The following is a 14,652-nucleotide window of genomic DNA, read 5'->3' as shown; positions in this document are numbered from 1 at the left end:
GGTGAAAAGTTGCTAATGCATGAACATCAGCTACGGGTGGATTTCTAAACTGCTCCTTTCCTCCTCAAGATTTTTTGCATCAGATGCTCTCCCATAGTCCTGGTTGGTTTCTGAGCCTGGCTGGAGGCGGGAGAATGGGCTGGCCATATCCTGAAGTCCCATCTGGCCTTACTTTACTATGAACCCTGACTATGAGTATAAAAACACTGGTTTTAATCACAGTGCACATTGGCAATTGGGGAATCCTACCTACATGATTTCTTACATTTGTCTTTATTACTCTGCTTTCATGATGTGGAAAGCAGTCAAACTTGCAGCTCAGCTATGGAGTGGGTAACACTTGCAGATAAAACGGCAGCAAACTCTCTCCCCAAACCTTCATTTCTCCAGCGATTCCTCTGCACTCCCAGAGCTGCTCTCCCCACAGGGGTATTCCCCAGCAATGCCGTTACACTGCCTTCCTCCTGCTCCCTGTCAGTTACTGGGGAGCCTTCGCCAAGTTTTAGTTAACTTTCCTGATTCATGCTTACCTCAGCAGGAAAAGGGAAGAGTTACACATTTTCAGCATTTTATTTGACTGCAAAGGTTATATGCAATGTTTTCAGTATTTCCCTAAATACATTATCAAGGCAACTTAAATATTGATATAAATGAAACCGTCTTTGAACTAAAGGATTCTAATTCTTTTTGAATGTGTTATTACATCTTCCAGATAGCAAGGATAACCTTCCTCTTTCCACATTTTACTTAAGATACTATATAGATTTACATACATTTGAAGGCCCTTCATTTTTCTTCCACAGTAAAGCACGTACGATTGTAAAAAGTGAGCTGATTATTTATTACATGAGAATTAGCTTGTTTCTTGTGAGGTGCAACAAGCTGTGTGTGGTGGGAAGTAAGAATTCAGAAAGGACAAAAAGAAAGCTGAAGGACTGAACAGTCAAAAGCCTAAAGGGGGTGTTAGAAAAGATGGAGCATGACTCTTCTCAGAGGTACGCAGTGGAAGGACAAGAGGCAATGTCACAGATTTCAGCAATGGAAATTTCAACTGCATGTCAGGAGAAAAGTTTTCACTATGAAAATGGTGAAGAACTAGAGAGGTGGTGAAATTTCCATCCTTGGAGACTTTTAAAACTAGACTGGTTAAAACTGAGCAACCTGATCTAACCTTGAAGTTGGTGCTGCTCCGAGCAGGAGAATGGATTAAGTGACCTTGAGAGGTCTCTTCCAACATGTATTAGTCTGTGATTTTGTGGGTCTGTTATCTTATATTTGCAGATATTTGGGGTGGGTAGGAGAAAATGTATTCAGAAACATTTGATTTCCCTTAAAACCTCTGACAGAAAACTACCCGATTACATATTTTTCTTTAGTTTACATTTTAATAGCTACAATGCATTCAGTTCTTTGTATCATGTCCAATAATTTCAATTTTAAATAAGTGTATTTTTTTAATCTTTCCTATCCTTTCGTGTTCCCCCTGTTACAGCTCAGGACAATATAGGAAAGGAATTAACCTCATTTGAACGCAAGCAGCAACTTTTTTTTATTTATTTTAAGAACAGTGGCTTGCAACTCAGTTCTGTAGAATGAGTGCTACAATCATGAGGAACTGTACTTTTACAATGTGTGATGAGCTATGAACATTCTATCACCACTGTGCTTAGGGTTCCTATGTGCCACGGTTCTGTACATAAGCTTTCATAGTATTATTCTACATATTTTCAGAACAGAGTTGAAATACAGGATTTATTTTTATGAAATATGGAAATGAATTACTTAATGGCCAATGAGAAGAAATCAAAATATGTAATGGCCACATATGGTAAGAAAAGCACGAGGTTGTGGTTTGGTTTTTTGTTTTGTTTTTTTTTTTTTTTTTCCTTGCTCCTTTATTAAGCTTTTACTGACCGCTGTAATATATGGAGTAAGATCCAGTGTGGCAGCCTCACTCAATTCCCAAACCCGATTCATCTCTGAAACAGGCCATGCTCTACAGAGATTAAGGGAAGTATCATGAAAAAAAAAAAAAATACAGTTGTGACTGTATAATTAAAAGCTATATAAAAATGAATGTACAGTGAACACTAAATTATGCTTACACAAGCAACCTTAATTCTGGCATTTCTTGATACTGGAATGTTTGACCTTCAAATACCTGAATTTTGTGTCAAAAGACATATAAATACAACCTTATCATTTAATATATTAAATGTAACCTTTGTATGTTATTAGGTATAAATAAGGAAGATGTGAAGAGTGCCACACAACTGGGAACTCAGTCAATTTTGACAGTTAAACCAAGTTTTTAAAAGTGTATTCTTGGCCACATTCACAGAGTACTGTAGGAACAACAGCGAAGCGATACTGGAGCTCAGGCAGGCGGCAGTGAGAGGAGAGCTCTTGTATCTGGGCACACAAGTAGGGTTGCATGCAAGGAGAACCAAAAGTCCTGGCACAAGGCTGGGACCACATGCAGCAAGGGCTGCTTTGGACCCTGAACCCCAGCTGGTCTCCCTCATTCAGCACCTCAAGTCCAGCCTCTGCCTTGACTTCCAGTAACTGACAGCAGCAGCATCTCTCCACTCCCACTCTTGTGACGGCACCAGTGCAACCTCAGCCATGCATTTTTTGCAGCAAAAAAACTCTACTCATTTTTAAACTAAAAATGGGAGGTTGACAGTTCTTATTCTGCCTCTATTTTGCTTGTGGGATCCGTACACATCATTAAGGGAAGCTATTAAATGCGATGAAGCAAGAGTGCTGTTTCTTCATTACATGAGCATTTGCAGCACTCTTTCTACCGAGCGTCTTTATTCAGACCTTGCAGCTGAAACCCATAGAAGTAAATGGGAGTTCTGTCTGAAGAAGAAAGTAAAAAATGCTAAACAGACTCTTAACTTTTTGCTGGGTTTTGGGGTGTTTTTTTTTTGTTCCGAGATAGCCAAATCTAGTTCCTTGTGTCCTTTCTTGATATATTTAAACAAGTCATTGAAATATTACATTTTCTCAGAGATGCTTTCTATTCTGTTTCCCTTTCTGTTTCACTAGTGTACTTCAGATGTGCCTCATTCAAGGCAAGAGGTTATGCTTTTCACATGTTACGTTTGCTTAGCCACAGGCCAAAATAAATATTAGCACTCCTGAAACCTTAAAGTCCTACTTGTACTGAGTATGGCACTCACCAGCAAGCAAAACAACACACAGACTAATTAACTATTATTGAAAAGTAATACTGAAAAGTAAGTCTGAGAAGCGGGTTTCCTAGGCGTTTACTCACAGATCTACATAATAATTAAGGTTAAGAACAAGTAATTGCACTTCCTCTTTGTTGCAAACCTCTGTTGCAAAGCCATAAATATTCCAGTTTCCTATGAAAAAATTTCACCAACGACAATCGTGCCTCAAGGACAGGAAAAATACTTAGTGTGATGCCATTTTCCACAAGATATATATGATTGTAATGGTGTATAATGCAAACAGATTTGCATGGCTGTTCACTAATAATCCTTGAGCCGCCTCAGTCTCTTCAGAGATGATTACCTCATTGTTCTAAAAATTTCTGAGTCTTTGCAGGCCTGTTTCAGTATAATAAGCAGAAGCTGTAAAAATGTCATGACCTCCACCCACACAACTAAAATAAAAAAGGATGAAGCTAGCAAGCCTTTTGTAACAAGGTATATTCAAAACTGAAATATGTCCTCTCCATTGTATCAGCAGGTGATGATGGAAAAATTGATGTACATACACATAGAAAAAAAGCCGTTCTTAAAACTTTTTTAAAAAGCCTTTCTTTTATTTTATTTGGTAGAAAACTATAAATTATACATATAAGAATAAACTATACCCAGCTGAACTATTATTAGGCTGTAATTTTAACCTATCAGTTCCTAAAGCCATGCTGTGCAGCATCCTCTCTCATAGTTTACAACCTCAGAGGCATCCCTCTGGTACTTACCCAAAGGTTATTTTTTATTTTCTCTTTAGAACTGATTCAGACCCGGAGTGTTTTTGAAGGTTCTATGTGCCATTCCAAACACAAAAAAATACACGGGAGTATAATTACAGATTTGAAGTTGCAGTTATTCCCGGATGAAAATATAAATAAAAAAGAGGATTCAGTGCAAGACATATGAATGTGACTGAGAGCCATAAAACTTAAAATGATCCATTTTGTAAGATACCTACATCTGTAGAACAGTTGGAAAGTTTGAAGGATCTAGAACAGGAGGGTAAGTTTTCTCCACCCAAACAGTTGTGTATCTTTCCATTAGACATATACTTCTAGGCCCTAGATCTTGCGGAAGATTTGATCATGTGGGGAATTTTTTATGTGCTATGCACAGTTGAAAGGGAGAGGAGAGTGATATCCCACGTATGAATTAGACCTTTTGTAAAAAATGAGTTGATTCGTACCTATTTCTTAAATCCATTTGCTAGGAATTTTTCCTTTTCTCCCTCTCTTTACTAATGCTGTTGGTCTGAAAACCAGCCGACGCGGAAGGAATATACTCTACTGGGTATTTCAAGGCAGATCATATCAATGGAACAAATAATACTTATAAAGACCAAATAAAAATTTTAACTGCATCTAAATATAAGCCTGAACCATATGGTTGGTTGGGAAACACTCTAGATGTCACATCCCTAGACTTCAGCGAAAAGGTGGCTGAAACAAGCAGGTGGAAAGGGGGTGGATTGAGTTGAGTATAATTGTACAACAGGTGCCAGGTTTGTTATATACATTAGTTCACTTAGCAATACAGAAAGCATTTTAACCCAATAAAAGCTAATATATGCAAGTTCTTTTATTTACTATGTTTTTGCCAAGCTTTTAATGAGATTGGGCCTGTCTGAAGGTATAAAACCCAGAAAGTGTAAGACTTTACCTGCAGAAAATTACTTTACACCCTCAGGAAATGAAATTCTGATCCTTTTGAAGTCTGCATCTTTTGAAGAAACAGAATACATAGGGATGAAATATCCCAGTCTCTAGTATTTTTTGTACTTTGGGGGTGATTTGAGAGAAAATACAGGTAAGGAAGTATCTTTGCCTCATTTATTCTTCCTATAATTGTGTTTAACTTTCTGCATCATAACATATCAGTAACTCACAAAAGATCAGAGAATTACATCTGTAATTTACAGTTGGGCTAAATGCACTTTAATCAATAACAGCAATTAAATATCTGAGTCAAAAGATAATGTGATCTGTTTCACACGTGGGATTCTCCTTGACGGTCAGTTCAGACCACTATGAGCATAACTCAGCATGGACAGCAATATTTAGACTCAGTTGAAGCTTATTACTTTAACAAAATAATTTGTTACCACTGATAATCTTTTATCCCACAAATTGCCAGCCTTCTGGGAATGCCTTAGAAAGTAGGAGTTTTGGTTTGAGATGTTGGTTTGAGACCATTATCAACTGCCACTTTATGTGTTATCAGTTACAGTGTCAATATAACCCTACAAATATGCCATTCTTATGAAAATATATTTTTCCTATGGATTTTGACTATGTATAAGTGTTCAACCACTAACATTCCTACCAGAATCACAAAGTTAAAATACACTGCTATAGCCAAATCTGTGCTGGCACCAGTTTACTTTTTAATTTAATGAAAGCCTCCTTGCTTTACAATTACGCTGTGGTATAAGACCCCTGAAAGGAATCCAGCTAAGTAGCAGCATGCTAAATGGTATAAAAAATATTTGTTTACCCTTGAGATGGTAATCTTTTGTATTCATGAAATCCCTAATTAATGTCTCTCATAGAGGTGAAATATGCATTGCAGAATTACTGAGGGGACAAAAAGAGGTAATTTTCTTTTAAAACATATATACCATTATTGTGGACATGAGAAGGTATATGCTTATTACTGTCTAGATTAAAAGTTTCTAACATACCCAGAATACTCCAAATTTCCATCATACTACTCTTATTCTAATAACACTGAGAGGATGAGTAAAGCAGAACACAGCCTTTCGACTGGGGCATGTTAACACAGTGCTGATGGCTTAAACTTATCCATTGATAAATTACCTTTGAAAGGTCCCCAGCCTCCAAATAGAAGCAGATAACAAACACGTTCCATGTAACCCAAAGGACCAGCCAGACAGCATACTGTGGGGAGGAAGAGAGAAACAGTGCATTAATAATTTCACAATCAACTGAGTTAAACTTAGTTCATTAGACCATTAGCTCAATCCAAGACAAAACCAGACTATAAATATGGTGCATATGAACAAAAATTTTACATATAAAAGAGAATCAAGAATAAATTCTTCCCTTTCACAGACACCATCTAGAGTGACCTAATGAGTACTCAGTCACAACAGAAAATCCATATCTGATGAAACAGTTCATAGAGCTGACATTCGAATTTGAGACTAATCTGAATCTCTTATTATTGTTCAAATGGGGAATATTGCAATATCAAGAGAGGCATGTAATATCAATATCTGAGAAAGGCAGAGCTGTTTATTCAAATGTTTATTCAAATATAATTTACAAAATAACAAAGTCTAATTGAAGTAGGCACTGGATTCTGCAGCACTTTGGGTTTAGTCTCAAGAAACTGAACCTATAGATATAACCTCAAGAAACTAAATCTATATATATAGAGGTTATTTTGCAGTATTTCCACAAAATATGAGAGATTTGGTCATGACAGCTGCCTCTATCAATATATTTTGTGACATTCCAAAGCATGATTCATAATTATTCAACACCCTTAGGGGTAGACTGTATTGTAAATTGCCAATTTCTTTGGGTTTTTTGTTTGTTTGGTTGGTTGGTTGGTTTTGTTTTGTTTTACAGTGTATAGGAGAATTATTCATGCTTAACCAATATCTATTCATTGGTAGTTGCCAGATTTCTTATTCACGTATCTGATGTGAGTAATGGAGTACATGTTTTCTCTGATTCTGTTCACTACTTTGCTTCTTTTTTGTATTCATAAGACCTTATGTGCTAGGATTGGAAACTACATTTCCCTGCCGTAATGCTGGAGGATCTTGTGTAATAAAGTTTGACCTGCTGTTGCTACTCTTATCTAATGTTTGTGCTCGAGAACCTCCCTTGACAAATTATTCCATCATCTAATAAACCTTAGGATCTACTACTGTTTTTCTAATGGCTATTGTAGTTATCCTCCAGTTGTTCACAATTCAATTCTGCATGTTTGCTAATTTCATTCCACAGACCCATGGCACTGCATTTGTGTGAAAAACGACAGAGATGTGACACTATTCCCTACCTGTTATAGTTGAGGGCTATTTCCTCCTTTTATATCACCAACCCATTTCTTTCAAGTATTTACAGGCTTACTCTTCTTGTTTTGTTGTGTTTTCTCCAAACTGTACTGATTAATTTTTTTTTAAACTACTTTTCCAAACCAGGAAACACTGTTTTCTGCACACCTCTGTATTATATCACCTTCTGAATAAGCAGACAATATTTTAGACTGTACACTATCCATCCCTTATAAAATATATAGGACAAACCATTGTTTGTTATGAATGACAATCTCATTTTCTAAATTCGGTAACAACCTATGTAGGATTCTTCTTTCATTTCTCTTGGAAGTGCTGTTTTGCATCAGATTATCTATCATTCAAGACGCCATTTTCTACTTAATCTTCTAGATACAGTGAAAAGAATACAATTCTGTCCTTTCTCAGGAGCTCTAAAGTAAGACTATATACAATGTGAGTAAAATTCAGGCCTGTTCCTTTTTCTGATATTTATAGATACCAAATAATTGACAACCAGCCTGGAGATTAGGCAGACCATGTACAGATTTTAAAGAATTATGATAAATACTGTTTTGATCTAATGGAAGCTAAGACAGTTTTAAAGGTTTGAATTGCTTTATACATAAGTCGTTTTAGGAAATTTAAAGCATACAGATTACATATACTTTATAGGGCAGCTCCTTCTGGTCCATAGATCTGGTCACAGACCATAGATTTATTTAGGTCAGGAGGGACCCTCTGGAGATCACTTGGTCCAATCTCTACTCAAAAGCACAACCAGCATAGCTCAAATTGTGCAGGGATTTGTCCATTTGAGGTCTGAATATCTCCAGGGCCTCTTTAATGCACATCTACTCTTTGAGCATAGGCTGCTCATAAAACTTTGGAACATAGGAACTTAATTCAGATGCATGGTCTTAATACACCTTTTTTTTTTTTTTTTTTAAACTCAACTCTGAGACAGTAAGTATACTAAGCATTTCATTTTCCTGTCTTGCTCGTGTAACATGGAGCTTCGCATGTAACATGGAGCATTATAACTACCAGAACAAGAGAAGAAAACGTTAATTTAGATTCAATAACCTTAATTAGGCATTTTTTCTAACTTTGCGGCATTTTAACTTGCTGGGTTTTGCCAATTATTTTAATACTTTAATGTTATATACAAGTGTACATATAGTCTGATGGAGTTAATACAAGTATTCCTTCTAACAGCTGAAGATAATTGGATTTCTTACAGTGAAAATTCTAAATACTGCACTTAGATTGGTTTCCTAAAGAAATGAGATTTAAGCAGTAACATCCATGTGCGATGTCTATTCTCTTGAAATAATTTCTGTGCTCCTGAACAATTTTAAGCAAATCAGACAAAAGGCTAGAATATTCAAAGATACTTTTTCACAAAAGTTTCAGGAAAATTTTAAGCAAATTGGACAAAAAGCTAGACTATTCAAAGATACATTTTCACAAAAGTTTCAGGAAAATAGGCCTACAAATGGGAAGAGAAACTCTATAATGTCCTCATACACAGAAAGACTTACAAGATCATCTTTTATTAGTCAACACAAAGGGGAAAAAAATGCGGGAGAGCGCCACTGGAAACCAGGTTTCATTAGATCGGCTGTTCACGGCACAACTTGTCACATTGCATGTAAGCAACAGCTGATTAAAAAGCTCCCTGTGCACATCCAGCAGAACACTCAAAGGCATTTTGGAGCTGCTTGTCCCAGCAGAGAGCCTTCTGCTTACATGAAAAAGTGAAACTTCTCTTCTCCACTGTCTAGTCTATCACTAAAAAAAATGACAAATTTATCTGACTTTTAGATACATTCTTTTAACAAGCATCTGCTGTTATTGGACTACAGATAAGGTTTAAAAATGTCTTTTAAAAGTAGGGTTTAAACTGCTTCCTTTTGAAATGTTATATTAAGTGTTTGCTGCCTGAATTCTGTGGATAAACAGTGAGTATAATTATCTTGAAATACAAGGATGCTTCTGCTTCCCACTGCTTCTTATTTCAGATGCTTCAGATCTAGCACATCTCTTATCTCTGGATCACATGCAGTCATAAATGCTTCTTGTTGTCTATGTGCTTCAGCAAATTGTTGTGGAAATTTAGCTCTGAAGGTCTGTGACAATGAACAAATCCCTCTGGTACTCTCTATTATATGTATCTAATTAGAAACACATTTTATAAGAGTTCTTCAAAGGGCTATAACTGTATTTTTTCTTATACATGGGAGTTCAAGACAGCTGCATCATCTGACAGAAGCCACCACAATGCTACAGCAGTTACATATCAACAAGACAGGAACCTTGATGAACACACACTTGACCAAGCAGGAGATACCGACAGGAGGCATAGCAATGACAATACAGCTTATTATTTTTATGGAAAGCCACACTGGAAAGAGATATAACTGGAAGGTTAAGACTGAAGATTTAAATACTATTTTGCAAAGTTGTAGCCAATGAGTAAAAGTCAGTTAGGGGTTTTGTTAAATAAGTTATATAAATGCACATCAGTCTTCACTGGCAAATGCTTGAGCCACACTGCCCAGGTCACAGAAGGCAGGGACTGGGAGAATGCAGAGCCGCCCACTATGGGAGAAGATCAGGTTCAAGAATATCTGAGGAACCTGAAGGTGCACAAGTCCATGGGACCTGATGAGTTGCATCCACGGGTCTTGAGGGAACTGGTGGATGAAGTGGCCAGGCCACTCTCCATCATATTTGAGAAGACGTGGCAGTCTGGCAAAGTTCCCACCAACTGGAAAAGGGGAAATATAACCCCCATTTTTAAGAAAGGTAAAAAGGAAGACCCAGGGAACTACAGGCCAGTCAGTCTCACCTCCGTGCCTGGCAAGATCATGGAGCAGACCCTCCTGGAGACTATGCTCAGGCACATGGAAAATAAGGAGGTCATTGGTGACAGCCAACACAGCTTCATTAAGGGCAAATTGTGCCTGATAAATTTGGTGGCATTCTATGATGGGGTTACAGCATCGGTGGATAAGGGAAGGGCAACTGACATCATCTACCTGGACTTGTGCAAGGCATTTGACACTGTCCCGCACGACATCCTTGTGTCTAAATTGGAGAGACATGGATTTGATGGATGGACCACTGGGTGGATGAGGAATTGGCTGGATGGTTGCACTCAAAGAGTTGTGGTCAACGACTCAATGTCCAAGTGGAGAACGGTGATGAGTGGCGTTCCTCAGGGGTTGGTACTGGGACCAGCACTGTTCAACATCTTTGTCGGTGACATGGACAGTGGGATCGAGTGCACCCTCAGCAAGTTTGCTGATGACACCAAGCTGTGTGATGTGGTCGACACGCTGGAGGGAAGGGATGCCATCCAGAGGGACCTTGACAGGCTGGAGAGCTGGGCCCATGCGAACCGCATGAAGTTCAACAAGGCCAAGTGCAAGGTCCTGCACGTGGGTCGGCGCAATCCCAAGCACAGCTACAGAATGGGAGGAGAATGGATTGGAAGCAGCCCTGAGGAGAAGGACTTGGGGGTGTTGATTGATGAGAAGCTCAACATGAGCCAGCAATGTGCGCTTGCAGCCCAGAAAGCCAACCGTGTCCTGGGCTGCATCAAAAGAGGTGTGACCAGCAGGTAGAGGGAGGTGATCCTGCCCCTCTACTCCGCTCTTGTGAGACCCCCACCTGGAGTACTGCGCCCAGCTCTGGGGGCCCCAGTACAGGAGAGACATGGAGCTGTTGGAGTGAGTCCACAGGAGGGCCACGAAGCTGATCAGAGGGCTGGAGCACCTCTCCTATGAGGACAGGCTGAGAGAGTTGGGCTTGTTCAGCCTGGAGAAGAGAAGGCTCTGGGGAGATCTAATTGCGACTTACCAGTACCTGAAGGGGCCTACAGGAAAGCTGGTGAGGGACTGTTTATCAGGGAGTGTAGTGACAGGACAAGGGGTAATGGGTTTAAGCTGAAGGAGGGTCGATTTAGATTAGATGTTAGAAAGAAATTCTTTACTGTGAGGGTGGTGAGGCACTGGAACAGGTTGCCCACAGAGGCTGTGGAGGCCCCCTCCCTGGAAGTGTTTAAGACCAGGTTGGATGGGGCTTTGGGCAACGTGGTCTAGGGGAGGGTGTCCCTGCCTGCAGCAGGGGCATTGGAACTAGATGATCTTTAAGGTCGCTTCCAACCCAAACCATACTGTGATTCTATGATTCTATACATATATATGCATACATATTAGATAAATACATATAAATTAAATTTATATGGTAGAATACGCTTACTGTTCTTCAAGTAAACATGAATTTATAACTGTCTACAAAGACTTATGAGAAGAATTACTTTATGATTTAATGATACTGTGTAGTTACAGGTTTGAAAATTTGCTATAAGTCATCAGAAATTAATATAGGATGTCTTTTTTCTTGGGGAATGGGAAACTCAAATATTAAAATACCTGGAACAGTACTAAGAATCCATACATCCCTCTTCACACTTCTCTCAAAGTTGGCTAAGTTATATTATCTCCATTTTACTGTCAGGGAAACTGGAGGTCAAGGAAACTAAGTGACTAGACTGAATTCCACAGCCCAATAATAAAATGATCACAAGGGCACAAGAACCAAAATTCCAGGTAGCCCACTACTGTCTTTGATATAAACCTGGTCACTAGAACTCACATCTAATACTCCTGTCACTCTGCCTGAAGGAGAAATATGTCACATATATTTCAAGTACAAATAGTGAGCAACTCCAATAGCTATGAGCATTTTAAATTTAAGCATTTTTTTCCACAGAACTTTACATGGAGTTTCTCTTGCTCCAAAATTCTTTTTCCATATGTGAGTCAATTACAATCACAATTGACTGAGGGATACAAGGGCTCTAGACCTACAAGATATTACCTTGTGCAATTCAAAGCAAATGAATTGTTGCTGTGATTAGTGATTTGCTACTTTTTTCTTTTTAGAAATATACGTAATGTTAGTTTCAGATTCTTCCAAATCTGAAAATATTATGCCCCAAGACCTTTCCATGCCACATTCAGGAAAAAGAAACTAAATGCATTTCTAAAATTATAATTACTGCATTTGCCATAGTAATTAAAAATGTGATTGTTTATGCTATCTGGGCAACAGTACTTGAGTTGTTCAAAGATTACCTTGAACCCAGCATGTCTGGAAAGGAGGACCACTTTCCAATAACACAGTAACAACTGTCCACGATTATCATTATCTTTGCTTCTAATGTTATTTTCCCCTAATTTCCTCTGTCTATGAAGATACATGGCTTAGAAATACAATTTTCAAACTTATCTTTTCCCTATCAAATCTGATAACAAGTGGAATTCTGAATACTTGGCACCAACATAGTATCTAAACTTACTGATAACATTCAGCTAATCTATGAGGTGCCTACAGCTCTGCTTACCTTTGAAAAGCCCCTCTGAAATAGTAACAACTATTTGGTGGAGTCAGCTATTCCTGAACAGCGAAGTCCATGGTTTAGTTGTCATACCCTTCTGTGGTGTTGCCTATTCGAACCTCTTCACCACCAAACAGCAAAAGTTCTGCCTCTTGTTTCCACCTTCCTGGAACTAGTAAAAGACGTCACCTAGGCTCCCCTGGGAGAAGTCCATTTGAATTGGACATGACAACAGTCTACAGCGTGACCTCATTTGGCCACTTAGTAGGCACCATTCTCTAATTTAATCTGCCCTGTGCATTTTGCTGTTTCCTTCCCATTCCCATTGCCTGAGGCTTTCCCCTGAGAGCTGATGAGGGTGTGGGCAGCACAGTGTGGTGGAGGGTCCAGCTCTAGAAGCCAGCAGGAGCCACACCTCACTAGAAAGCTTCCAGTGCAGAGTGGGATCAGAAGCCACAGCCTGACTCCAAAGAGGAATCAGGAGCCAAATTCATGCCCAGGAGAGATTCAGTTACTGAATGCGTGAGGAACAGCTGCTTTAAGCAGAACTGCTGCTCTCAGCAACCTAACACAAAGAGCAACCACACTCTGCTTTCAATGATCCAGATGAAAGTCTTCCCTGCCCAGCAGTTACCTACTGGCCTCAACAGGAGAGAGCTCAGGGCCAAAACCAGTAGCCTTGGCAACAAATGATAATGTTTCTGGCAGCAGAGGGCTTTGTGCAACCAGTTCAACTTCAATAAATGTTCATTCGCTTTCTTGAATGTACTGGGAAGCTCTTACAGAATGATATAATCCTCCGGATTTTTTTCGTTGCTTGTTGGTTGTCACAGCATGAAGCTTGCACTAGTTTTGCTTGGCTGAATTCTTCATATCGTTAGGACTTAGACCTTTTCTTGCTGTTTTTTTTTCTTATTTTTAATCAGTCATGGCTACAGTGTCAGAGCACTGTCCATCTTTGTGAGTTTCTGTTTCTAAGTGAGTGTGAATTGATTTTGTACGAGTCATTTTTGAGTTGGACTTTTCTGTCTGAAATTGCAATGGCAGTCTAGTTTGTCTGCTTGTGTTTATCAGGAAATTTTTTAACCCTTTGGCATTGTGAGTCCTTGGCTTTTCAGCCTTTCATCATATCTATATTTTCTCCTTCCCTTTGCTTCCTCAGGTAAAAAATATCTCTGGTATTTTACTTCCTTTACGTTACACTTTAATAATTAATGTCCTCTGCCAAAACTGACTGAAAGCTGCTGAACTGTCAAGTGCATCAGAACTGGTCATTACTAAACAGAAAATTACTATTGGATTGGTTTTTTACTCCTGAGCAATCACTGCTTGCAGATATAGAGCAAGTGCTGCTTAAAATTTCTTCCCAGAGGCTTCTATACACCCAGTGGCTATGTATAAACTTTCAAGCTCTTTGGACTCACTTATCAGCCCTGATTTTATATAGGAGTGTATTAACTCTGTTTTCCCCTTGATTTGTGTGGGAAGGATTCATAAGCATAAAAGGGAAGAAGAAAGCTGAGACACATTCTGGTCAGGTCACAACTATGACATGCAGCCACCCCTCAATCTACTCATAGCCAGGGAATTATAGCTTGGGTGAGACTCTCTGGGCTCTTTTTTTCTTTTGGCTTCTTCTGTTCTGTTTCCATTTTCTTCTGTGCCAGAATTATGCTGGGCCCAGAATGCACAGCAGATATTTACTTTTTTCTTTTATTTTCTTTTTTCTTTTTTTTTTCTTTTTTCTTTTTTCTTTTTTCTTTTTTTTCTTTTCTTTTTTTTTTTTTTTCTGAAAATATACCTCCAACTTCTTCTGCATAAGAGAAACCAGATTTCTACAGAGCACATTACTGCCAGAGTGGCATCCATCTGCCCACATTTAGATGTCTGCAATGCAGATGTCCTCCTCTGAGCAGTGTCTAGATTCCCATTACAATCAATTGAGAGGAAAAGGCACTTCCAGGGTTCGGTTCATTTCTCAG

General features: G+C 38.8%; 1 protein-coding gene across 1 annotated transcript in view; it reads right to left on the bottom strand.

The window, feature by feature from the left end:
- The window catches only part of NKAIN2 (sodium/potassium transporting ATPase interacting 2), a 566,373-nt gene that overhangs the window by 262,876 nt on the left and 288,845 nt on the right, over positions 1-14,652 (bottom strand). The window contains exon 3 of the mRNA XM_054822311.1: positions 6,050-6,130. Within this exon, the coding sequence (XP_054678286.1) occupies positions 6,050-6,130 (81 nt within the window). The remainder of the gene's footprint in view (positions 1-6,049; positions 6,131-14,652) is intronic.

This window comes from Grus americana, chromosome 3 (assembly GCF_028858705.1).
Source record: "Grus americana isolate bGruAme1 chromosome 3, bGruAme1.mat, whole genome shotgun sequence".
Lineage (NCBI taxonomy): Eukaryota > Metazoa > Chordata > Aves > Gruiformes > Gruidae > Grus > Grus americana.
The sequence above is the reverse complement of the archived record's forward strand: the minus strand, read 5'-3'. Positions and strand labels throughout refer to the sequence as shown.